The following is a 27,316-nucleotide window of genomic DNA, read 5'->3' as shown; positions in this document are numbered from 1 at the left end:
CGCTGTATCCTGCTCCGTGTGTTAGCAACAACAAAAGTAAAGCCGGAGCAGAGTCCGCTGTCAGCAGCATCTTCTCTCCCGTCCTCTGCCGCCGGGCTCCGCTGGCTGAGAGGATGCTTAAGCAAAACGGAACCCGGAGAAGCGAATGACATTTGTTAGACGATGGCACCCCAGTTCCCATACGTGTAAGTAAAGGCAGCTGGAGCTAACACACAAACAGCTAACCATAGAAGAAACACGCAGAGACAGCTGGCTAGCCGCGGTAACAGCACCGAGGGAGGCTGCTGGGTGTTTTTCTAGGGGCTGTTGGTGGTAACGCTTCTCCCAAAATAAACCGTTTTTTTAAACAGCTGAGCTGTAAACGGGTTAGAGCGAACATAAAAGCTCATAACTCGCAGCGTTTATGCACACCTCCCCATTGTTTGGTTGGTGATCCATACAAACTGTCAGCGGGTTTGAAACAAAGGAGCGTTAAAAAGAAAAAGAGAGAGACCGAAGTGGGGCCGCATGGTCAAACACATGAAGAGAGAAGTGGGCTGTTTGCTGCTCCATTTCTGGATGGAAACCAGCCGAGGTCTGACCTGGATATGTAGCTGATCCACTGTGACTAGGCTAATTTGGCTAAAAGTCGCTCCGTGTGTCATCACAGCTGCTTCAACAAGTTTTATAACTGTTTGGACAAATAGACTTTGTTAAACTACAGTTAAACTGTAGCAGATGAGGGGATTATTCACCATCCTGTTATTGTTTTATGAGGCGAGGAGCAGTGAAGGTGGTTTCACTTACAAAAAATGCTATTAACTTGATGTTATTCTTGGATTCCACTTATATGACTATATAAAAAAAATCTTGTTAAGTATTAGTCTTAGTTAATAACGGATTATTTATTCCCAGACCTTGATTAGTATTAAGTAATAAGGAACAAAATGTTTTTATTATAACCACTATAACTGAAGTAACTCTAAAGGACTTTATAAAGAGATGCATAGTAACACAATGCTGCCCCTCCTCCACTTATTGCTTCATGTTGCTTTCTAGCTAATTGGAAGAACTGTCTTCACTTTTCTTTTCCTCAAAAAAAAAAGGTAAATTTTCCTGTTCGGTGTTTCAAGGTAAAGTAAAGAAGCTGAATGACTTATTGGTTTTACCCCATTTAGGTGTTGTTATATGCATACTGCCCAGTGTAGCAAATAACACAGATATGAAACCTGTGATTGGTTGGGATATATAAGGCAGCAAGGTAAGTGCTGTGTCCTCAAAGCAGATTTGTTAGAATACAAAAACAGCAAAAGGCAAGCATCTAAGTAAGGCTGATAAAAGCTAAGTGTGTAAAATTGTAGTTCTTATGTGGTGTTCCCAGTCTGTGATGGAAGAGGAAGGAACTGGCAACAAGGAAACTGTGAGCCATGGCCACTGATGCATTTTGAGGAGCAAAGGCTTCCCCAACAGGTTATCCAGTAAGCTCACTTTACTGTGAAAAATAATGCTGGTTCTGATGCATGACTGGTTTCAAATCAGGAAGTCTGTTAAGCAGCCAGCTGGATGACTGAGTAGATAACCCTAAAATGTTAGTTTAATATAGGCTACTTGTGACAATGAATGAAGGGCAGAAATGCAAAATGTTTAGTATGGATTTCTTTCTGTCTTTATTTTCCTGAATGTAAAAAAATTAAAGGAAAATAATGTGAAGCATTTGTTTCTTAACAATTTAATAATTGTTTTTTATTTGATCTTTAGCAGCAATAGAAATAACTTGTTTCCCTGAAGCTGGGAGATTTTGTCATTTTATTTGTTAATCATAAATCCGGATATGAAAAAAATAACACCTTAAACATACTTTAAACCGCAGTCTGAACTAAACCTTGATACTGTCTCTGTGCTTGCATTTGATCAGTTTTCTGATTGTTGCTTAAAGATCACGACAAATTGACAAAATTCATCCAATCATCAGTCTTTCCTCTAGTTTTGTTTTCTTAACCTATTCCTAAACAACTGAGTGGGAACTGTTTAAATCAGGCTCGAGCAGCCTGCTGGAATAAATTAAACGTATTACTCTTTGTGGGTTTTTCCATGATAAGCTTTATATATCTGCTTTCTACACTGAATAGTTTGCAGGGAATCGGTCCAATGTTTCTGACCACTGGGTGACGTGTTCCTCTTACACTGCATTATAACTTTCAGGAAGGCCGCCAAGTTCAACCTGTGTAATCCTTGGAATTCCTAGGTTCCTTCTTCACTAGACTCCCTGCCCTTATTTAGTAAAAGAGGCAGAGAGGGTGAAGTGAACTGGAAGTAAATTGTTGTGCAAAAAAAAAAAAAAAACAAAGAGGGAGGGAGGCAGACAAGCTGACCCATTAACTGTTGCTACTGACTTCACCAGTCTGGTTCTATTGAGAAGCAGAATGTTTCAAGAGAACTTAGAAATGTTCTCATTCTTGGCAGCTTCATCGTCATGTGATTGGGGGGGGGCTCATTGAGACGTTTCAAAGCTCAGGCAGCAGGCAGCCAACTGTAGCTGGCCTAAAGAAAAAAAAAGGGGTCTTTTTGTAAAGACCAGACAGATGGCTATAGACTGAGGACTGTAATGATACACTCGGCAGCCCAGCACGCACGCAGACCCATGAACACGTCACACACTTCACTCGTTACGGGACATTGCTGTGTGTGTGTGCTTGTGCGTTTTACACAGACTAAACTGTTTCTAAGGAAGAGGGAGAGGTGGGGAGGATCAGGAAGGAAACGAAGCAGAACACGTTGATAAGGACGGTGATTATGTACAACATGCTACCAGAGGAAGACGCTGTGTTTGTTTGTGTTTGTCTCCCTCTCTGTTTGTCATATCTAAAGGAAAAGTCTCATCAATGAGAACAGATCAGAGGATTAACATTGCTGGGATAAAGATATTTGGCTTCATTACAGATTTTTTTTTTTTTGCTCTTGTCACTTAAAAAAAAAAAAAAAAAGTAAGTAAAGATAAGCTGATAAAGAAAGCTCTCTAATCCAACCTGGCATCTCTGTCTGGACATAAAGCAAAAATGATGGGACTCTTTTTAATATCAGCGTTTCTGTGGGAGCAGCCATTGCTGTGATTTTTGGGTTTAGTGCCGACCAGAGAAAGTAAAACTGCTCCGGCTCGGTGCATCAGTGCTGCATGGTTTAACTCGTTCTCAGACCTTCAGTGCCTGGAAAGTGTATAAACTGTGTAATAATATGCAGCTATTTCCCTCTAGACTCCCCAGTGGCCAGCTGTGGTGATATTGACAATGCTTTTCATCATCTGACTTGCAGATCAATAACGGGTATCATTAACTGACTCTTCTAGCTTCTACCTCTCAGTTCTTATCTTCCTTCCTTTCTTGGTCCTTCTCTCTGTTTTCTTTTATGTCTGCGGAGATAACGTCCTCGCTGCAGAACATCAGCTGATCAATCGATGCGCTGATCGATTGGGGCTCTTTCCCTCCATCTTTTCTTTCTTTATCGCAACTTCAAAGTTCCCTGTCATTTCCTTCATAACCTTTTTTCTTTCTGTTTACTTAGTCCTCCTCCTGTGTGGCACTGTTTCCTCCAATCAATCTCCTGCCTTTCTCTTATGTGCAGGGAAGGAGGATGCAGAAGCATGTTGCTTTAAAGTGTGACCTGCGGTGAACGGGGGAGGCAGAAAAGGAGGAGGAGGAAGAGTGAGGTGTAGGCAAGCATTGAGTGATCTGCCACAGCTCCCAGTAGGGGGCCCACTGCAAGCGGAGCGCAATGGGCAACACGGCCACCAAGTTCCGCAAGGCGCTGGTGAGCGGGGACGAGGCACTGGCTTGGCAGCTGTATGAGGGCAACCCTCAGTTCAGGGACGGCCTGGACCCAAACGCATCATACGGGGAGCAGTACCAGCATAACACACCTCTGCACTACGTATGTCGCCATGCCATGACTCGGCTGCTCAGGTTTGTTATTCACTTTTTTTTTTTTTTTTTTTTTTTTTTTTTTTTTTTTTACTTTTTTTCAGGCGGATATCAAGAAAAGCAATGAGTCATGAGTGAATTGAGATAGAAAAGAATAGGTTCATCACAGAGATTCTGAATGACGCCACAGTCCACAAGGAAATGTATCAGCCTTGAGTTTAAAAGAAATGAAATCTCACTTAATTTGTTATGAAACTGCAGTTACGGGGGCAAAAAAAAAAAAAACAGTTGCATCACACGGCGTTGTTATACAATTATCTTCCATTACTAATTTAATCCCTGAAAAAAAAGATCTCATAAAACTTTAAGGTAAGTTGATCAGAGACACTGATCAGTAAGCTTTTTGTTTCCCCTCAAACAAAACTACACCCTAGAAACGTCCTTGACCTTAAATCTCCCACAGCTCGGTCTGCGTTTTATTTGCCACTGTGTTGCAGGTTTTATTTTCCCTGCTTTCAGAGTTATTTCTTATGTAACTGCAAGTTTCACTACCAAGGATATAACCTCACATTTAGGTGAAAATTACAGAAATGCATGGCAGCCTTGTGGTAAGCCCAGATCATCATCCCTGCACCACCATGCTTCTTGTAGATATACGTTATATCTCCTGTTTGCTTTCCACTAAACCTGCTACAGTGTATTATATGTCACCAGTTATATTTCATATTTTAAAAGGAGACTATTCAATAAGACTTTCAGTTGGTTAAAATAAGGTGAGAAAAAAGGTCTCATTTAATCAATTTCAACCAAACTACACTTCTCTGGTCTTTCTATCTTTTTGCTATCATGAAACTGAGCTTTTATCCTATATATGAACCTGAAGAGTTTACATTTTTTGATGATTTCTTTCTCTTCTGAGAGCTACAGTAGCTAATCTTGGAGATTTTCCTGGAACATCCCCTCCTTAGAAGAATGCTTATGACCTAAGTTTAAAATGACGAAGCTGGTCTCTGGTTTGTACTTCCACATTTGCTGTTGCTGATAAGTAATTGATTAAATGCGTTTTGCTACTTTATCTTTAAAATACATTAGCAGTCTTCTTTTTTTCATTAGTGTTTATCTGAATAAATACTGATCTGAATAAAAATAATCTAAATATGTACTATTTTCAATTTAAAAAGAATAAAAAACACAGAATCTTTAACATTATATCAGTTCAAACACCCCTGCAAAGTCACAGGGGTCCCTGTCACGTACGGTTTGGATATCGCCAGCCATTCTCTATAAACAGTCGCAAACGGCACTTGGCAAGTTGTTTTAAACTGCATTTATGAAATGAGTTTGCAAAGAGCTTTACAAACATCACTGCACTAATGCTGAGTGCTGCTAAAACAAGATCTACAAGATAGAGTAGCCGTTACGTAAGAGTATGAAAACAGTCTTCCTGGGTAGCAGTTTAGAATATATTGTTATAACTATGGTTATAACTATTATTTTTCGAAATCGAGTAATAAATAATGCAAATCATTTTTTTGATTTAATCAATTAATAAACAGATGGCCAAAGGTTCCTTAAAGAAGACTTTTTATAAAATGAAACCAGGTGAATCTAGGACATTTCCACTTGAGGGGATCTAGATAGAGCAAATTGACAGACACATTTTTTTTTTATCTTAAATTCAAGATGTTTACATAGTTTTTTTTTTTTTTACACTTTTGGTATTGTTACTGCTCTAACTGGGTTGCTCTGTCAGCTAAAGACATGTTTTAGAGTCTCTACACTCCAGTTAATCGATTACTAAATTAGTTCAATAATCGATTAATCAAGATTAATCCGATTGATTGTTGCAGCCCTAGTTAGGACATCCAAATAATGCCGGAAGATATGGTGGCCCGCAATTATATCAACATATCGACTATTCGATTTTTGTTTCTTTGGTTTTTTTTTGGGGGGGGCTTTTGAGTCGATGTTTTAGTCTATCTGGGTATTTCTTTCTGCTTGGAAGTCTGATTTTCTCAGCTAATTGCTTGATTTGGAGGCTGAGCAGTAATGGTTAAGAGTCTTCAGAGTTTCTCATTTAAGTTCAGGTAGTGACTTTGACTAGGCCATTCTAGCTTAACGATATGCCTTAATCTAAGCCATTCCATTGGAGGTCCGGTTGAATTTTTACTGTAATTGTCCTCAGAGTGGCCGGTGTTGAATAAAGGGGTCTTCTTACGTCCTACTTTCTCCTTGAAACCCTTTCAGAAATCTTGCAGTTGTAAAATATAAGAACCCACCATATACTTAAAGTTATAATTATCGCAGTATGAATATTCAAGTTGGGGAAGGACTGCTTGGACTGAAATAAATATTGGCTAATGAAAAAAGTAGCGTGTGGAACCCCAACTAAAATGGTAAAAATTAAACAGATGCAAACATGGTTTTATAAAACCATGTTTGAAGATGTAATTAACATATATATTTTGTCAGAGATCTCGGTTGTTAGACCCTGAGGTGTAGTACAGCACCTCTTTATAAGCATTACTATACCTGTCTATATCTCATTAGCATTGTGTTACAAGCTGAAGATGTGGAGAAAGATTTAATTAAGCCGACGTCTGAACAAGGATTTATAAAAGACGGATCCGTCTTTCTTTTCTTCATGGATTATATTCACTTTTTGATGTAGGTTGTGCTCATATTTTAGGAACAATTTCTTCAGGGTCTTCTCTACTTAATGAAAGTACGACGTTGAATCTCCACAGCTCCCCTGTAAGAGTATTATTAGATTGTAATCCTCTGCATTGTGCTGTTGGGAGTCTCAGTTTCTTCACATTCGATTAAAGTATCTGCTCATGAACAACTGGTCTGACAACAACACTGTCAAGACAAGAGGCCTTAAGCAGCCCTGCTACGTCTTAAGTCAAAATATAATGGTCAACCTAAGGAACAAATGTGGATTGAGACATCAGTGTGTTGTTTTTTGTTCCTCCTGTAGAGATTTTTTTTTTTACTGCTGGCAGAGACAGCTGGATATTTAGTCAGGGCCTTTTATCTCCTCCTTAGCCTTTCTTTCCACCATTCAAACAGGAAGCTGTTTGAAAAAGCCAGTCAATTATATGTGCATCTGCATGTGTGCATGAACATTTAGGTTCTGTGGGGGGATAAATCAAGGGCTGCTTAATGTGTCTGAGAACATTGCACACGGCGAATCAATTGGTGTGCTATTTGTGTTCCTTTCCACTAACCTATAATAGGCCTGGGAGGCGTGCTGAATGTTGCGCTCCCTTCTGATAAGCGTTGCAGGAAATGCTTCTTTGTTCCAGCAGGCTCACTTGGACGGAGACAAGCGGAGAAATCTCAGACAAAATACGGACTAATATAAGAAGACAGGCTGGGTGCACAGTTAGGGTTTCTTTTTTTCCCCCCTTTCCTAAATTATTTTTAACACGTCTCGTTCATTCTTAGTCATGCTTCTAAAGTTGGCTTGTGATATATTCCTCTGAGAAAACTGAGGGAAACAAACACAACTTCTATAGGAAAAAGGACGAAGATCAGGAACTGTAACCTTAATAACCCTTTCTACTCATTAAGAATTTTAAACCTTCATTTCCCACAGAGTCCTATAAATTTTTACCCCACGTTTTTCTAAAAGGTGACCCCCGACAGCTGTTTTCCAAGTTGGACTGAACTCTGTTCAGCTCGAACGGAGGGCTTTTGTGCATGCAAATGTGTTGAGGTCCGGGGTATTGGTTTGGAGCTGAGAGGGAATAATTAATGCTTATTACTGTGCGAGTGAACTGGCTTTGTGCTGTGATTATAGCAGGCTGCAGGGGCCTGTGGCTGACAGGATAAGTGGGTCGAGCGGGGAAATGCAGGGCTGCATATTCGGAAGCACTTTTGATACTTCTGCCCCATTCAGACCAGGAAATGAACTGGTTGTCCTGGATGTTCTGATTACATCCAGGTAGAAGTTAAACACAGGTGTGAACACACTCACGCTCCCGACTGTCTTTGTTTGCCAAAGTAGGGAGATAGTGGTTTATATAGCTACCATGGGAGGGGTGATTTAGTGGTTTCGATTTCTTTTTTATTTTATTTTGTATTTTAAGTTTCTGGTTTTTGATCTGCGCTCTGACTTAGACCAGTTCAATTAATGGTCCTAATCACTCATCTTTTAAAAGAGTAAGCATGACAGAAGGGTGTGATATTTAATATTCTTACCAAAAATAATACCCTGCTAAAATCAATTAACTTGCAGTGGGGTTGTAATTGTTCATTTGTATAATTTAGTAACAATATTTAACCGTCAGAAGATATTTAGTGATATGCTGCTGTAAAAAAACATCAGCTGGATAATAGGGAAGCAGACGGAGCAAACAGGAATTTTTTTTAGTAATTTTGCCGATCCAATGGAGACGGCTTTTTATTAGCTTGCCATGCTAAACTTCAATATTTGATGCCAAAGACAAGTTTAAAAAGTCACCTTCTTTGTTCTTCTCGATTTATTTTAGAAAGCGCTATATATAGATTTTATTCAATGCATTGTATGTATGTATTTTTTTCATGATTGGTATCGATATGTTGGTGATTTAAAGGGATCATAGAATGCAAAACTGAGTTTTCATCATCATGGATGAATAACGTTAGTTCAGTGGGTGAAATGGACGTACAGAGAAGTTCAAACCCCATCGACTCCTCCTTTCTCTCCAAATCTCACAATTCTTAACTTCCACCATAACACAGGCGAATTCAACAGGCTTGTTTTAGGGCTCATAGGACAGCAAATATGCCATTTTCAGCCCAACCAATGTTACACACCCCATTCAGAGACCTTAAGGACCAGCCCCAAATGCCCTATGTAATCAACGGCAATGTTAACAAGTTATATTGTTAGTGAGCAAAATTTTTATACTGATGCACACCTACATTTTTTTTTCTTAGCCATTATTTTATGCAACAGCTGTTACAGATGTGGTGTGACATTGGAGCTAATTTAAATAATAACCTAATTTTAACCATCATTCTAGAGATTTATTTCTTTTTTTTAATCTCTTTTTGTTTTGTTTTTATTCTCAAATTATTTCTTGTTTGCAACACTGGGACATTAGGATGCAAATGCTTTTTAGTGGCCTCCCTACAAAAATGTAAATTTACATTATTTTACTTTAAAATATTCAGTTTTAAATACTTTTTTATGTTTTATTATTATTATATTTTTTTTATGAAGGGTGCTGAGCTGTTGAGTATCTTTGCTTCAAAAAGGAAAATAGATGTGGAGAAATACTAATAATGATGTGGAGAAATACTAACAACAAACGTTTTCATGTGTTTGTTGCACATATACAGGAAAATATCTTCTGGATCATTTGGATCCAAAGATGGTTCTGGTGAGCGAATCATCTAGGATAGATTTTAAGGACATTGTGAGGCTTGTCTGAATAACCTATTGTGAGTTAAACTGTCACATTTTAAGGGGAATAGACTTTTGATTTTTTGTAATCTGTTACGTCTTGTTTCATTTCTTATAAAATTGGAATGAGAAAGACTCTTAGATCTAAAAGAATCAGGTTATCTGAGTTCATCCTTTTGCGTTGAATAAGCATCACGGTGCCAAATAAAAGCTCTAATCTGTAAATGGGGACTTTGACAGACAAACGGCAAAAGGAAAACTATTTGCTAAACAGAACTACAGCAACATCCTGACTCTTGCAACAGGCTCATTCGTTTAATCCCCATGTGTCAGCCAGCATGACAATTATCTCAGAGATGTTGAACAGAAATGGTCGATATTTTATCATTTTGCCTCTCCTCCTTCTGTCTGCTCTTCCTCTGGAGTGTTCTGACATTTCCGGGCATCTGTGTTATTGTTCTTTCTTGTCTTGTATTTTCTTGAGCCTTCCTTTCCAGATTATTTCTTATTTATTCCTCCGACACACTGTTTTTATTCTGCGTTTCACCTATTGTCTTCTCTCTTGGTTGCTCCAAATAGGTCGTTCCTGTTCAGCAAAGAGGGAAACCCAAACAAGCGTAATGTGCACAATGAGACGTGCCTCCACGTGCTGTGCCAAGGCCCGCAGATCCTGCTTCTGCCAGAGGGAGCGCTGTCTCCGCGGCTGGCCCGACCGCAGAGGGACGAGCAGCGCCGCTCAGACTGCCTCCAGGTACGACCAAACCAATGAAACCTGGTTTACACGCTCTTTCAACAAAGTTAACAACCAAAAAACAAATGATGTGAGGGCAGATGATCCTGAGCTGGACCGGAGCTAGGCTGGAAAGTGGCCAGTATGAGAAGGCCAACGTGAACGCCACCGACAACCACCACAGCACCTGTCTGCACTACGCTGCTGCTGCAGGAATGAAGAGCTGCGTGGAGGTGAGACTGTAGTTAAGATGACATACTCTTAAAAAAAAACAACACAAAAACTCACCAAGCCAAGCTTTTCATTCACTTTAAAAAATGTTTGTTAAAGTACATGTATGTAACTTGGGTGAAAGGAATTCAATGTCTTCCCAAATAAAACAAGAATGCATTTTTCAGTGCAGTCATTGCTGCGCGTCTTCTGGACCATGTCTCTACCAGCTTTGAACTTTTGAAACTTTCCTTTTATTTATGTTCTTTCATTTTGGATGCAGAGCCGCAGTAAATATCAGCTCATATTAAGACTAGTCAGATTTCAACTGATTCATTCTGCAGCAAACAAAAAGTTGCAGTGCTTTTATTCTGTTTAACCTAAAAACAGCATATTTAATGCTCTTTTGGAATTAACACCATCATATATATATATATATATATATATATATATATGAAAGACACATTATTAAACCTGGAATTAATTATTCTGAAGAGGTCACATAAAATTAACTAATGTTAGCAGAGCTATGGATTTTCTTTAATGTTAAGTTATCCACAAGCTCAAGGTTTTCTTTGTAGATGAAGCTTTATATGAGAGCAGCCTTGTGTCTCAAGTGGGGCTGCTCAGATTTTACTCTTTTTTTTATGTGGCAGATCTAAGAAATGTTATGATTTTCCTTCTGTTACATAAGATTGACTTTGTATTTTGTTGATATTTTGCTTGAGATTTTGATGAAGCACAGTGAGGTTTGTGATATGTGACGCAGGGGTTAAAAAACAGTAGGTTGTGTTTTTATTTTTATTTTTAAATGCTCTCTTCAGTTGTATTTTCTTTTTTTTCTTTTTTTTTTTTTACCATATTTTTCACTAATTTACTGAAATTTAAGGAAAATTAAAGATGCATTTTGCTTATAGGCAGTTTAATGGCCTCTTATTCAGCTGCTGTTTCTACCCCTCTCTTGTCTCCACCCCCACAAAGAGACCCACTTTGGCAGTTTTTCACAAAAAATACAAAAAGTCAAGTTATTCTAGTTTTTAGGTAAGATAAATTTGTCCCTTGAATCTTTAGTGAAAGTGCTTCACTAAATGCTTCTATGGGTAATTTAGTTTTCTCCAGATTTAGTTTTGTTTCCTCTTTAATTTTACCCGTTTTTAGCTGCTGATCCAAAGCGAGGCTGATCTGTTTGTGGAGGACGAGGACAAGCTGACGCCATGCGACCATGCCGAGCGGCACCACCACACCGACCTGGCGCTCAGTTTGGAGTCACAGATGGTTTTCTCCTGCGCCTCGGCTCAGCAGTCAAGCAGAGATGCACACGGTGAAAGCCGCCTGCTGCAATACAAGGAGGTGAGACAAAAGCCACGAGATCTGGGAGTTTCCTGCTGGCCTAAGCTATTTTGAACCTTTCTTGTACCTCTTAAATTTCTTTTTCTACGATTTTTATACTGAGGTCCCTTTTTTCATCGGCAATGCACGCATGGATGAAATGAATGTCATGACAGTTAGACCACGTTTATTGAAGATAGGTTGGTATTTACCTTTTAGACTTTGTCATTATGTTGGCAATAGCAGCAGGGCTGTTGAGGGTTCTTGCATATTTATATCTGCTTAATATTGCAAAAGAGTGTACCTCTAGATACGCATCTATAGATGTATTTATCACGGGAAATGTATTTATTGCCTAAACATGATGTGTCAATTTTTGATTATGATAAGAGATGTGCCAAATAAGTTTTCTTGAGGTTAAAATTGGCCAATTTTCCTTTTATTGGCGCTACTCAGCAAATCATACTGGAAACACGAGTAGTTTGTATCACTTTTTATGAATCAGCATTAATTCTTGGAATTTTTGGTCTATAAAGACATTATTATTTTTTTTTTTTACTTTTTTAGTTCATAAGTATAAAATAATGCTTAGGTGTTTTATTAAATAAATGCTAATCATTGCTGCAGCATTTTTATCTTAAATGGGGTATGCATTATTAAGCAAAGAAAGAAAAATCCCAAACGAAAGAAAAGAAGAAAAAAAATCAAGATCCGAGGTTCTAAAATCTATATTTCTCTATATTAGATCTATTAATCAAATATTTCCTTTCTAAAACTGTTCTATGTTAGTTGTTGATCTAGGATGCTTTATTTAAATTTCAAAAACTCAACCAAAACCATGAAAATGTGTTTTTAAAATTATATCAGAAAATAGATTTTAAGTTTTGAAATAACAAGAAATAGATTATTTTGTTAGCAAACATGGATAACTAAAGGTTTTTTCTATTAAAACCATGAAAGTGCTTAAAGTTAAATAAAAGAAGAAAACAAATTAAAAGCTATTTCCTTATTGCCTAATATATCTTGCCTTTTTTTATTTTGATTAAAGTGATATGCTTCTCTGCTTTCCAACATTGTAAATGATTGATTTTGTCAACAGAATAGTCTTTATAGAGCTTCTTCTTTAATAAAGGTCACGGCTTAGTGGTTCTTAGTGTAAGCACATGCCAGACCACTTCTCCCATCTCTCAGCCTCTATGCATACAGGGAACCAGTACTGTGCTATAGCAGCAGCTGCTGCTGCCAAAAGATACCAGTTTTATCTGTAGTCCTGCAGCCAAATCCATGCTAATACGTAATCTCTCCATCCTACCACCATGACTACCCCCAACCTCTCTGCCCCACATATCCATCTCCATCATTTCTGCATCATTTTGTTACACATTTATTTTTTTTCACATTTTTAATGAATAAAACTGACTTCATTCTTTTTGTTTTTTTTCCTGGCTATTTGTCCCTCTTTCTCTGGCCTCTTAAGCCTTACGAGGGACTAAAGATTCAGGATCTACGCCGACTGAAGGACATGCTGATAGTCGAGACTGCAGACATGCTGCAAGCTCCACTTTTCACTGCTGAAGCCCTGCTTCGAGCGCACGGTGTGATAATCACTCAGCCAAAGCGGATATTCTTCTAGAATATTTGCATACTGTTGGTTAAGTATTTTCTTTCTTCTGTCCAGATTGGGACAGAGAGAAGCTTCTGGAAGCCTGGATGTCTGATGCTGAAGGCTGCTGCCAGCGCTCCGGTGTCACCATGCCTACCCCTCCGCCCAGCGGCTACAATGCCTGGGATACATTGCCGTCTCCACGCACCCCTAGGACCCCACGCTCACCTTTGACGCTCACTCTCACTTCCCCCACTGACAGTTGCCTCACACCTGGAGAGGAGGGCCTTGCTACGGTGAGAAATAAGCGAAGAGTTCATGAGGATACTATGGGATGTGGAACCTGTCAAATGGGTTAATGGCAAAAGCAGGTAGATATCTCCTTTCTCTGGTGAAAGTGGAGGTATTTAACATCTCTCCTGCAGCCTCTCTTCTTTGCTCCCTCACTAAGAAATAGGCTTTGGTTGACTGTAGCTTTTAGGGGAAGTTACAATTGCAGATTCAGTGCAAATCATTCTTCTTTCAGAACATCCAACTGGGGGGAAAGGTTGTGAACGTTTTCAGACCTTAGGTGTTGAATGGGTTACAGAGTCCTTAACAGGGGTATTCCTATGGTCAGAACTTCGTTCCAGTAGAGACAGAATTTAAATTACCCTGACTGAATTTCTATTCATCTAACTTGAAATTAAATGCATTCATTTGAAAATGAATTTTACTAGATTTATTTTGCACTGATTAATTAAATTTGTCACAAGTTATCTGGCACAAAGAAAGATCTGGAACTTAAAACGGAAATACATTTTTAAAGCCAATTCAGTATCAATCCATGAAACTCTGTTTGTATTTAGTGCAATTCATTTTCAAGCTAATGCAGTTCATTTCAAATTATAACACAATATGGATTCGGTCGGGGTCTTTTCAAATGCAGTAATTGATGGTACAACTTTCTAACCATGGTAATCTTGCACCTTGAACTGGTTAAGGCAACTGCTGGTGGTACAAAAACAAATGTTTTATTTTAATTTATATTTATGACGGCACAAAGCGATAAATGATATGAAATGATTAAAAAATGATGCATCTTTATATTATCTATTTAAAAAGCTCCAATTTTAAAAACATTTCCAAAGGAAGCATTTAGAACATTTATATGGTGTCCTCCTTAAGTAATAAAACCCAGTAAAACAGTCACCTGTATGAGTCACCTATTTAGTAAACAGTTTACTAAATAAGTGACTTATTTAAGTTGTCTGACATTAGTTAGTTAGTATGGGGACTTATTTAAATCATATTAGGTGGATTAAATGTCACTTTTTTTTCCACCTGAGTATTACAACCTTGGGTGATTTTTATAGCGTCAGAATTGCTGCAAAGGCTTCAGAGGTTTGTTAGAGAACAAAAAAATATGAAGACAATGAAACAGAACAGACAGGTTGGTAGAAAAATGCTGGTTAATAAGAGAAGCAGCCAAAGGCCTCTGGAGGAGCTGCAGAGATCCACAGCTCAGGTGCCAGAATGTCTGTTAACTTTTACTTGAAAACTCCATAAATCTGACCTGTTTCTGAAAAACATGGTAGAATGAGAGCAGTTTGGGATGCTAAGCCATAAGGACTCCCATTAGCAAACATGCAGAGGAGGATGAAAATGTATATCTTTACCTTTACTTGTAAATTGCTTTGTCTGACAAAGAAACTAATACATCACCTGAAACCCACCATCCATATGGTTGAGTACGGTGGTGGGAGTATCATGCTATGGGGGTTGTTTTTGCTCCACCTACTTGTTAGAGGCTTCATGACTGGGTTTCACGTTGCAGCCCGACCCGTGTAAGCTACGTGTAAAGGATAATGCCCAGTGAGGCGTCCATGATCAGAAAATATTTCATGACGTGGAGTTATAAACAGCCTTTCACTTTGACTCAGACAGTTGCTTTCGGTCTATTCATTTCTGACAATAAACACCTAGTCAGCCATCATCCTGCTTAGTCCACTGATAATCAACTTATAATCAACTGAGTACACAGCTCAAATTTAAACAGAAGTCATTTTTATTTATTGAAAAAGAATGTATTTTCCTTTGATTTGAACAGATAAGAGAATTTGTCAATGGAAAATGATGATTTGGATTAGAAATAAGCACAAAACTTTATCTTATTTCAAATCTATAATATCTCTAATACTTATTTTAAGAGCAAAAGGCAAGAACAGTCGCTAAATGTCTTTTGGACAACTTCATTGTCTACTGTAATTTTTTTTTATTGATAAAGTTGTAGGTTTTTGACAAGAAGTACCTCAGTGATGTGTTTATTATATCTCTTGTTATGATGCGTTGCCAAAGCAACCAGCTGTGGCCTTAGAAGCAGCAGTGCGTCCACTGCGAATTAAGTAATTATAAAGTATTCCTTCAATGAAAGCCATCACATTAATTTCAAACAATCAGGCTATTGAGCACAACTTTTTTATAGGTGTCCTACCACGCTTTTTAATGATGCCCTGCAGCCAATCAGAATCAGGTATTCACCCTCACCATGGTATAAATAGATTTTAATGCAGGGAAATTAGGTGAAAACATGTTTAAAAGGACTAGTCAAAGTCCAACCATAAATCTAAGAGCAGCAAGACTTGAAAATGAATATATTCAAATGCAATATTTTGAAGAAAAGTTCGGAAAAATATTGTTGTGGATGTGCAAAGCTAGTAGAGCCATGATCAGAGTGATCGACCAATGTGTTGACTCAGGAAAAATGAAACCTTGTATAATTCTTCCTTCCCCCTAAGTTATTCCCCTCTTTGTTTTGCTCGGTCACACATAACGGAAATGAAATACTTGTGTTTGGTAACAATGAGACAAATGAACAATTTAAATACTGTTGCACAGTTGTATTGCTCCAAATAGTTATATAAGGAATAAAAATGCATTGCACTAATACAAAGCGAACAGTGTTAAAGCTTAGCGGAACTGTTCGATCATATGGATGAAATAATACTATGTAAACAAAGCAACTACAGATTATGACTCTCTTGTTTTCTCCTCACAGTGTGGCATCTGTCTCTGCTCCATCTCAGTTTTTGAAGACCCGATTGACATGTCCTGTGGTCATGAGTTCTGCAGATGCTGCTGGGAGGGGTAAGCTCCTCTGCTCTAGTGTGTAGATGTATTTGTGAGGTGAAAATCTGACCTTTTTTTACTTTTTGCTGTGTTTATCGTTTTTTCTTCAGGTTTCTTAATGTAAAGATTCAGGAAGGCGATGCTCACAATATCTTCTGCCCAGCCTATGAGTGTTACCAGCTGGTACCTGTTCATGTGATCGAGAGCGTGGTCTCTAGAGAGATGGATCAGCGGTACCTGCAGTTTGATATCAAGGTAGAAACGCTGTGTTCAGCTTATTACTGAAATCCTAGGATAAAAACACATATTTTTTAGGATAAAAATAAGATAAAATATCAGGATTTTATCAGAAAATATCAGGATAAAAATTCATATTATTCATATTTTGAGTTTGTGTATGTTTGCCTGTGTTTTGCAGGCCTTTGTGGAAAACAATCCATCTATCCGCTGGTGTCCTGCGGCTCGGTGTGAGCGAGCAGTGAGGCTCACCAGACCCGGCCCCGGAGACAGCGACCCCCACAGCTTCCCCCTGCTGCCATCTCCAGCTGTCGACTGTGGCAAGGGTCACCTGTTCTGCTGGTAAACACTGTTTTATTATTCTGCAGGCATGGATACATACCGACTCCCAAGAATCTGTGTTAACATCGTGAAAAAGGATTAACTTAATATTTAAGCTTGTGGTTTGACAAATTCTTTGATCTTTCTTTTGTATTTTAAAGAAACAAGCCACTTCTATGATGAATTATCTCATTCTCTGTGCTTTATTTCTGTTTCTCACCCTCCATGTCTGCAGGGAATGCCTCGGTGAGGCCCATGAGCCATGCGATTGTCAGATGTGGAGGAACTGGCTCCAGAAAGTCACAGAGATGAAGCCTGAGGAATGTAAGCCCATCCTTTTTTTTTTTTTTTTTCAGGAACTTTTACTTTAGTCCATTTGCTGCAGCTGTCAGATCTCCCTACCAGGAAGTCTCCAATAAATCTTTTGAACAGTCTGGCAGGTGTTCGGTTGTCTTACATCTGATTGACGGCAGAAATTTGGTTAATGTTTTTGGGCTTTTGTTTTGTTTTTTTACACAGTGGCAGGTGTGAGCGAGGCCTACGAGGACGCTGCAAACTGCCTGTGGTTGTTGACCAACTCCAAACCATGTGCCAACTGCAAGTCGCCCATTCAGAAGAATGAGGGCTGCAACCACATGCAGTGTGCCAAAGTAAGCAGCCAGTCCTCTGTTTGGACTGATTAGTGATTAAAGGATGATAGATTATAACTGTACTTGTTAGAGTCATATACAGTCTGGAAAGATCAAGAATTACATTTTAACAGTTTACAGGTGTGGATGAACATAGGAGGAAAAATGTCTTATTGGACTTTGATCCCTACTTTTGCAAAATGTGAGATTCCTATCGAATCACCCCTGCTTCAGTTGTTCCTCCCAGTCAATATTTCCTCCCTTAATCTCTCCTACATGACCTTCCTACTTTTTACCTTTTTTTAAGTTTTTCCTCTTGTCTATCAGCTATAGAAATATCTACCATCATTTCCTAGCTAATTTTAAAGCTTCAAAATGAAGATAGAAGCTTTTAATTTGGTAAGACTTTGTCTGTAAAACCATGAGATGAACCCTGCTGCCTGTTTCTCTCCATGCAGTGTAAATATGACTTCTGTTGGATATGCCTGGAGGAGTGGAAGAAACACAGCTCATCCACGGGAGGCTACTATCGCTGTACTCGCTATGAGATCATTCAGCAGCTAGAAGAGCAGTCCAAAGAGATGACTGTGGAGGTACAAGGACAAAACAGAGTTTATCTTTATACTTTATACATGCACCGGTAAATATTTATATCTATATATCACCTGAAACTCAATAAAATTTTAATTTCTTACCATGAATTGCACCCTAATTGCAAACTAAATGCTAACTATGCTCACAGCACAGATTGTGTTCAGTTATTTGTGGAAATTATTTTGAAAATATTTTAATCAGACATCTTACAATTGTTCTGCTACAACTAAGGACTGTTACATCTCTAGAGGATTCATAACCACATATTGGCCATTTGAATTAATTCTCCAAACCTTAATTTGACACCATCACCCTGTCATGCTGCTGGTGAAAATGCTCATGGTGTTTAGTTCTCTACAGCAAGGCTGAAAATGGTGGAGGAAGTGCAGAACCTTTCCATATTTACAGGGAGATTTCCAAAGATGATAAGGAAATATGTGATGCCGGTAGTGGTGAAAATATCAGGAAAAGCAGCAGAGAGAAACCAAACAATAGTGTGGTGCTTGCTTTCGCATTTGAAAGAGGCTCCAGTATAAATCCATTATATTAATGTCCAAATATCAACATGATTTCTTTAAAAAAATAAAACACATTTACCGGTACTACAGATCATGAAAACATTGCAAGTTTTTGATTACCGTAATTTTCGGACTATAAGACTCGACTTTTTCCCCATTTTTCGACCTTGTGGCTTATATAACAATGCAGCCTATCTATAGAATTTTATAGCTAACGGCCACTAGGGTAATACCTAAATCTATGGATTTTACCATCCACCATGTTGACGTCACATTTGCTGCAATACACAAGTACGGTAGCTGCGCGCGGGGGAATGCGGAGGTCCTCCGGAAGCAGACTTCTACCGCCAGTGGTACGAGACAGAATGACAACGAGAATGACGGACATTAAACATAAAAAACCTGCGGCTTATAGTCTGATGCGGCCTGTATATGTACAAATCATGCAATTTAGCTTCTGCGGCTTATATTGTGGTGCGGCTAATAGTCCGAAAATTACGGTAATTTTCATGCTTTTTCAGGCGGAGAAGAAGCACAAAAGTTTCCAAGAGCTGGACCGTTTCATGCACTACTACACTCGCTTCAAGAACCATGAACACAGCTACAAGGTATTGGACTCACATTTGAACAAGTTGGCCTCCTAAGACATCCTGCATGTTTTGTTTCGTATCTGTGACCTGCAAACTGTCTTTCCATAACTATGGGTCAGTTGGAGCAGAAGCTGCTGAAAACGGCTAAAGAGAAGATGGAGCAGCTGAGCAGAGCCCTGATTAGCCGTAAGAGTGAAAACCTGCATTCTTAATCTTTGTGTGTCTATCCTGTTTGAATAAGAGCACTAATATTTTCGTGTCCAGGTGAGGGAACTCCTCCAGACACCCGGTTTATTGAGGACGGTGTGACCGAGCTGCTGAAGACGCGGCGTGTGTTGAAGTGCTCTTACCCTTACGGCTTCTTTCTGCAGCACGGCAGCACGCAGAAAGAGATATTTGAACTTATGCAGGTAATCCATCTGATTTACAAAACGGGAAACCTTCTATAGCTTTCTGGAACAAGGTATTTTCATCTCTGTGGTTCTGTCTCTGCCAGACCGACCTGGAGATGGTGGTAGAGGATTTGGCTCAGAAAGTCAACCGGCCGTACCTCAGAACGCCACGGCACAAAATAATCAGCGCAGCGCGGCTGGTGCAGCAGAAGAGGCAGGAATTCTTGGCGTCAGTGGCCCGCGGTGTCGCTCCAAACGACTCTCCTGATCCTCCCCGCAGGAAGTTAGCAAACTTCTCTTTATTAACGGTTATGTTCTTGTTGCTTTATCATGAAGTTCACTGTACAGAGATGGCAGGCTGGACGTAAAGCTGCTAAAGTCTCTATAGATATGTATATTCACTCAAATTATTATTCTGTTGTTTAGAGCCTGTTTTTTTCGTTCTGTCTTTTCTATTCTTTTTCTGTCCTCACATTCCATCCATCCTTCTCTCCTTTATTCTGCTCCTCCCCTCCTTCCCTAATTTCTTTTATCGTTTCCTCCTTGTGTCTCTTTTACTTCCTTCCATCCTTTTCTATTGCTGGAGATCTGCCCTTAGTTTCTCTCCTCTTTCTTCCCTTCCTTTTTCTTGTGTCCTTCTTTCCTTTCTTATTATTCCTACCTTTCCTCTGTCCTTGTTTCCTTCTATGTTTCTTTTTGTGTCCTTTGGTCTTCCTTCCCCTTTTCTCTCTTGCGCCCTTCCTTCTGCCCTATTCTTTGTCTTACCTCCCTTCCTTTATTTTCATTTTTTCTGTGTCCTACCTCACTTCCTTTTTGTGTGATGTCTTTCATTCCTCCAACGCTTCATTATTTCTTTCCCTCTCTTCTCTTCCTTTCCACATGTATGTCTTACTTTTCTTTCTTTATTACCGCCCTTTCTTTATTGAACTTTTTGATTTTTCGAATTAAAGCCCATCACCAAGAAATGTCTTCCGTAATTCATATCAAGCTTTTCGATAGAGTTTTATAAATGAAAGACATGTGGGAACCTGTGTTTGTGTGTTTCAGTTACCCTGGGGGATCATGGGATTGGGAGTACCTCGGCTTTGCATCACCTGAGGTAGAAAAATTGCTGTTGTTTTTTTCATATTAAACTCTTTTTTTTCAGCAAAACATTTTCGTTCATGCTTCCTAAAGCTTCTGTCACACCTTGACAATTTAGACCAGCATATGCCTGACGTACCAAAAATCTGGCAAAAATGCTGGCATACTTTGTATAAGTTATGGGTATGTTTTGTATAAGTTATTAGCACGCTGACACACGTCGACATTTGGCAAATACATCTGATGTATGCCATATGTGGGCCATAAGTTGCAGATAAGTTATTTTGATCCTTGACTTACGTTAGCTGTAAGTTACTCATAAGTCGTGGTGTCTAGCTTATCCAAAACCTAGGAGTAACTTATGCAGAACTTATGCGTAATTTATCTTATCTCCAACGCATATCAATGTATCTGACGTGTTTCAGATGACCGGTGAACGTGTTTCTAACTTACAGCTACTGTATAATGGTGGATGGGCAGAGCTTTGGTTTAAAAGGGGGTTCACAGGAGGAAACCGTAAGTTCTCCTCCAGGCTTCATCCCCATCAGAGGGTGAGCGACTCTGCTGCGACTGCAAACCTTCTTTCTTTTTTCTTTCTTTCTTTCTTTTTCCTTTTCCTTTTTATTTATTTCTTTTTGGCAGGTGGCAAACGGTTAAAACTGCGATCAAAAGCTTCTCTTTATGCAGACCGGGCGTCTCCAGGGTCCTGAGGGGAGCAGCTTTAACTGATGCTTCGTAATGTCCATGAAATGATGCACAAGCATTATGCATAAGTTAGGCTGTTGTTGGACATACGTTCTGTATTTGTTATGAATGCGCTCTGTATATGCCCAAAATTGTAAAAAAAAAAAATACATAAAAATTCAGTGTATTTCAGCATTTTAGGAGATTCTGGGATGTCGGGCATACACTGGCTAAATCGGAAAGGTGTGACAGGGCCCTAACCTTTACTGACCTGCTGGTGGTGCATGATGTCCTAACGCATGGATGCAGCTGACGTAGTTTGCTTATGTGTGTTAAGATGGGAAGCCGTCACTCTGTACTGGGACCAGGAGATCACAGAGAGAGACAGTCACAGGTAATGCACCAAAGCTCTTTGGCATAATGTGCGAATGCATGGCTTCAATTCTGTCTCCTGTGACCGCACACCTGCTCATTATTGGACTTGATTATGAGACACCTGCTCTGAGGTGGTTAGTAAAACCCAGACACAACGGCTCTCTGCAGGATTACGCTGACATCCAGTACCGTCGTAGACACAGACCACGGCGCAGAGGAGACATGCTGAGTCTGCACAACCTCCGAAGCAGCAGCAACACGCCGGAGACCAGCAGGAGGAGTGATAACACAGGTCCTGCAGCAGCTCCTCTCAACCACAAACTTACATCTACTTTATTAGCATTTTATGTGATGTTTATAAACACAGTACTGATGGATTCTAAAGCAGAAGGAAAATATTTTCTTTATTGATTGTACTAATATGTATTCAGCCTTCCAGATGAAATGTTTCATATTGTGTTTTTTGGGGCTTTGCTCATACAACAAATCATCGTTCTTTGTTGAATATTTAGGTTTTCACTTTTGTTCATATGGGGGGAGACTTGTCTAATTTTTAAGAAATGCCTGTTCAATTTATTTTCTCTCTTTGATGTATAACTAATATTTCAGAGCAGCAGACAGCCAGCAAATAGGATTTTACTTTATTGCTCCATTAATCTGGTTCAATCAAAACGCGCAGAAGCTTTGATCACTTTTATCGATTCATCCTCCAGAGGAGTATGAAGCCTGCGCTGAACCTGGTGTTTTTGTTTCAGATCCCACAGAAAGAACCGAAGGTCGCAGGAGAGCGCTGGGCTCCCTCGACGAAGACGACCCAAACATCCTTCTCGCCATCCAGCTGTCGCTCCAGGATTCCCGGAGGGAGCAGGGCCTGGAGGGAGGAACGGAGCTGGAGCACGACGGAGGACTGGAAAGAAGGCCGGGTCCTGATCTGGCCGACGCTTCCTTACACACGCTTAGCATGGAGGATCCTCCTGGAGCCCGAGGTTCATCCTTTCCCACCTCCCTCCTGGATCCTCCGCGGCCCCCAAACAGGACAGACTCCACCTCACAGCCATCTATTCTAAGCTCCCTCCCCCTGCCTCCCCCTCCTCCCACCCTCAGCGCAGAGCTGCTGGAGCTGGGAGACAGCCTTATGAAACTGGGGAACATAACCACTCCTCACAACATGGACACAGAGCCTACATGCAGCCACAGTGCGCTGACCGCTCCTTCCAGCGACTGCAGCCACAGAGTAGACCACAACACATCAGCTCAACGTGTGCTGGATCATATCTCAATCACAGATCCTCATCCTGACAGCAAAGAGCAGAGCTACAGTAGCTCCTCTGTTTATTCGGCTGAGGGTGAACCCCCTCCCTCCTGTGCACTGGACTGCACTCATAACCCCCTTCATGCTAGTCTGTATAACCGGGGTCATAACACAGGGGACTGCTCCTACCAGCCAGGTAGCTCCTACACTGCAGAGCATCCTTCCACCTATGCTCTGGACCAGCCGCCCAGGCCAGAGCTTCAGCCTCCCATCCAGTTGTGCCTCCCATCACCAGAGCCAGAGCCAGACCTGCTGCTGTCCCCAGTTATTCCGCCGGGGGCCCCTTTCACTCCCAGTGACCCTCAGAGTCTAGAGGCTTTGGACCCCACAGCAAGCGCTCAGCTGCTGGACAACATCATGGCCTGGTTCAACAACAACATAAACCCCCAGAACAACCCGCAGAACCTGGCTCTCATCCCGTCCCCGCCTACCACAGAAACGGACTCCTCCCCCGACACGCACACCGAGGCCGAGAGGGAAAGGACCAGCGCCCCGGTATGGCAGCCCCTGGAGGGCAAGCCTGACGCAGCGGAGGGCAGAGACGCCCCAAAAAGGTCGAGGCCTGACTCTCTGGAGCTGGAAAATAGAGACGTCGTGGAGGAGGGTGTGAGCAGGGGGTGTGTGTCGGACCTGTCGCTGGACGAAGTGCACACACACCCGCGGTCACACAGCCAGCACGGGGACAGCCTTCCTCACTCTGGCCCAGCCACAGAGGGGGACGCAGACGCCGTGCTGCAGCTGGAGGGGGGAGGGTCACCGGCGGAGTGGGAGGAGCAGGAACACTTGGTGTGACGCAGAGAGGAGCGGTCACCGGATGTACCATACTGTATTTAAAGATGATGTCACACACAGGCTGGATGTTTTAAGTGCTTTGCGTCTGCTTCAGAAACAGACGAATTATTCATTCAGACAAAATAAGTTTTGGAGAAAAAAGCTGTTTATATCAGAACACATGAACCACTCCATAGTTTTATTTAAATTGTTCATTTTCCTCCTGCTTCTCGTATTTATGTTCTCTGTTTGTTAAGGATGAAGGGTTGGTGCTGCAATCCAAGCTTGCCTCATGCTTTAAAACTCTCGGCTGATTGATTGAATAGCTGACAGACGACCCTAACCCGTTCTATCCCAGAGACCACAATCAGAGAGGTGTCCTTCGGATACCTGTGCCTGTTGTTGGTGCCAACACTGCCTCCTCACAGGAAGGTATTTGCTCAAAGGCACTTCTAAAGGGCGGATTATACTTCTGCAACCGCACACATCAAATGTCGCTTGGGTCTGGTTGCAAACCAGTTTTGCTGGTATGCTTCTGCAAGGTCGGTCTGGAATTTCTAGGGACGCACAGAAGTTTCCCACCAAAGCGCTAGGGGGAGCCTATTCGAGAACGTCGGCGGATGGTCACGAAAATTTCTTTAGCAGCGCAGGCAGGAGTGTTTATTTTCCAAAACAACATGTCTGAGGCATCGTACAACTAGTTATACTCCTCGATCAACCTTTCGTCATGGTTATCCATTGCCGTTATTACACCTCAGTTTCTAAAAATGGCGCCCCGGCACTGAATCTAGAAGGACGACCACACAGACAGCCAGACAGGCATACCAAGGATCAATCACGGCTGCCTATTGTCTACGCACTTCCGCTTGCTGTCTGCGTGGGTTTGCGACCGTCCGACGTGTAGTCAGGATTTTTTTTGAGGTGCGCAACGACGGTTGCAGAACCTCTGCATTGGGGGTGTGGTCGCGCACAGAGACAGATTTGACGGTTGCAGAGGCTATGCGTCGGAAGTATAAATTGGCCTTAATGTAAGATCATTTCAAAGCATCTGGAGATAAGCAGAGTTTAGACACACACTCGCCATTCAGGTCATCGTCACATTGGTTTGGGGATTTTTAATGATTGATTGATTGATTTAGTTTATTTTCCTCTTTGCAATGATTCTTCTAAACATCATTAGTAGTTTTCTTTTAAGTGTTAAATGACTCCATTTGAATGAAGGAGATCAGAATCACCTTTATTGGCCCAAGTACGTACATAGTCCAAATTATCCAGATAAAGGGCATCAGACACTTGAGTCACTATTTCTAGCCGTTTGCAGGTTTTCTGCATTTTTCTTTTTAGGTCAGATATTAAATTCTAGTGTTGAATTAACTAGTTTGACTAGTTTTAAATGTTTCCTTTTTAATCCTGTCTTATACACTGCTGTCAGTGAAACAGGCCCGCTGCATGATGCTACCTCCACCGTGCCTCACAGCAGAGGTTAAAAACCTCATGGAGCCCTTCAAATAAGCTTCTTCTTGTCATTTTAGCCAAATACTTCAGCCACCATCTGCTTTGAAAGTATTTTCCTTTCTTCTTAAGGTAAAATATTTTACTAGCTTCCTGTCGGAGGGTAGCACTATGTTTCCATCCTTTTGGGGGGCTTCCTGGGTTGGATTCAAGAATCCAAACAAACATCCTCATTGTTGTATTCCAAAAAGGGTGACGATCTTAAACTTAATCACCTTTATTTCAAAGTTTATATTTGGACTGATATTAATAAGATGTCCCATTTCTGATGACTAAAGCAGTGTTGTCGGAAAATTTTATTTCTCTTATTTCATATATTAATTTATCCTATTTACTCACTATAAAAGTGAGTCAAATATGCATCCAGCTTGTTGACGGCTACAAAAAGCATGCTGGCAAGGCACAACTAAGAAAACCTACATTTGAAAGAAACATCCTCCAAAGATTTGTTTTTGAAATCATTAAAGTTATATATTGTTCTTTTCACTTGAAAATGGCTGAGTGAATCATTAAATCCCCAAATCATTATGACGTTCAGCTGCACCTTACTTTGGCTCCAAATTTCGATCTGCAAAACTCTGAGGTTTGCAGCGTAGCTCAGGTCGTTTCCTACAGCGCGCAACAATTTGCCCTCAGCTTATCTTCAGCTTCAAACAGCAACTGAAGCCAGAAACCTTAAACTGTTACCACAAGTATGATCAGAGTTTTAAGGGAGCCACATTTCAAGTAAATGAAATTAAAATATTTAATGTAGAACAATTTAAAAAAGGATTTGATTGGAACATGTTGATTGTGATGTCATTTAAAATGTGGCTGCTGATTGGAGGAAGAAAACAGCATCCATTGCTTTGCTTTCTGATATAAAACTTTATTAAGTTTCGTTATTTTAACATTCAGTTTTAGAACCTCACACTACAGCAAAATTAATTTCATGCATTATATTTCTTTATTTTCATTTCTAGGCGGGGGGGCTTAATGCAATTTAATTGCTAGTTTAGATATATTATCTCAGTTTACTGTGTTCTGCCTGATTTAAGAGTTTTTGCACATAATCTCTGAGAAGAAGTTACGGTTCATCCTCTGCATGTGAAAGCAGATCCCATTTCCTCCATCTGGTCCAGTGGACTGTAATCGATTGGAAGTTGGTTGGGAATTTTACTGTAATTTATCCTTTATTAATCAAAACAGAGAAGATCTTTCTGGTTAAGACCAGAGTTTAATGGTCTGTGTGCCTTTTTATTTCCCTGTATAGGTTTGTATTTATTATAGTTTTTTGCTTTTCAAACCTGCAAAGATTTTATTTAAAGAAAACAGAACACTTCATTTCACTTCTGAGCCCCACAACAACAGGTTGATCTCAGTCCATCTGAGGCTGTTTTTTCTTTTAGAGAGTTTTACGCTATAAGAGCAACAGGTTTATCTAAATGATATATTTTATTTATTTCTTTTTTTTTTCCCAGTCAGGCTAGATCTTTACAGCATTAATGCCCTGCTGGGATGTTTACAGAAGATTCAAACACTGCCTGCTGTGGTGCTTTAATCAAACCTTCATGGCTGGAGATTTGAACCAGTGAGGTTGTGTCCTTTGGTTTGAATTTCAAGCCTGAAACAGGAGGTTTGAAGTGCTTAAAAACCGGAAAGAAACGGTTTTCTTCTGCATTTTCAGAAAGATTAGAGAAACTGGTTTGAGGCCTGATGTTTCACATTCAGGTCGCCGCCCCTACAGGTTGGTTTTCTCTTACGCCGTAAAACAATAGAAGCACTGAATCTGGATTATCTGTTCTCCACCAGCTGGAGAAAGGATTATTTATTTTTCAAGTAGAAGTGGGTTGTTTGTGTTGAGTAATTGTCCAGTGCCATCTTGTACCCCTCCCTTTGTATTTTTAAATAATTTCTCTGAACCAACACCTTCATGATTTGGGGAAAAAGAAATGAAAATGCACTCATTGATTTTACTTAATACATTCCCACCTGGTTTTAAGAAAGGTTCAATGTGTGGCCAAATCTACAAGTGAAAGTGTCCGTGCAGA

The 27,316-nt window shown here is 40.2% G+C and overlaps 1 protein-coding gene across 2 annotated transcripts; it reads left to right on the top strand.

The window, feature by feature from the left end:
- LOC107092475 (ankyrin repeat and IBR domain-containing protein 1-like) lies at nucleotides 1-27,316 on the top strand. Of its 2 annotated transcripts, XM_015386972.1 has the most exons (21): nucleotides 1-185; nucleotides 3,598-3,935; nucleotides 9,868-10,039; nucleotides 10,120-10,251; nucleotides 11,387-11,578; nucleotides 13,035-13,152; nucleotides 13,236-13,456; nucleotides 16,198-16,286; nucleotides 16,379-16,523; nucleotides 16,687-16,847; nucleotides 17,062-17,150; nucleotides 17,346-17,476; nucleotides 17,914-18,048; nucleotides 19,089-19,175; nucleotides 19,277-19,343; nucleotides 19,422-19,567; nucleotides 19,654-19,832; nucleotides 20,597-20,648; nucleotides 21,654-21,710; nucleotides 21,860-21,983; nucleotides 22,447-27,316. In XM_015386972.1, the coding sequence occupies exons 2-21, from the start codon at nucleotides 3,748-3,750 to the stop codon at nucleotides 23,793-23,795; spliced, it is 3,834 nt and encodes a 1,277-aa protein (XP_015242458.1). In that variant the 5' UTR covers nucleotides 1-185; nucleotides 3,598-3,747; the 3' UTR covers nucleotides 23,796-27,316. The 2 variants fall into 2 exon arrangements, with proteins under 2 accessions (XP_015242458.1, XP_015242459.1); XM_015386973.1 differs by lacking the exon at nucleotides 21,654-21,710.

The sequence above is a fragment of the Cyprinodon variegatus genome, unplaced genomic scaffold, assembly GCF_000732505.1.
Source record: "Cyprinodon variegatus isolate N-32 unplaced genomic scaffold, C_variegatus-1.0 Scaffold382, whole genome shotgun sequence".
Classification (NCBI taxonomy): Eukaryota; Metazoa; Chordata; class Actinopteri; order Cyprinodontiformes; family Cyprinodontidae; genus Cyprinodon; species Cyprinodon variegatus.
The sequence above is the reverse complement of the archived record's forward strand: the minus strand, read 5'-3'. Positions and strand labels throughout refer to the sequence as shown.

What these genes read in the sequence shown, in the direction of transcription:
- LOC107092475 (XM_015386972.1), top strand. Translation starts at nt 3,748, where the DNA reads ATGGGCAACACGGCCACCAAGTTCCGCAAGGCGCTGGTGAGCGGGGAC. An exon ending in AGATATTTGAACTTATGCAG is followed by an intron (nt 19,568 to 19,653) that starts GTAATCCATCTG and finishes TGTCTCTGCCAG; the next exon opens with ACCGACCTGGAGATGGTGGT. An exon ending in CCTGATCCTCCCCGCAGGAA is followed by an intron (nt 19,833 to 20,596) that starts GTTAGCAAACTT and finishes TGTGTGTTTCAG; the next exon opens with TTACCCTGGGGGATCATGGG.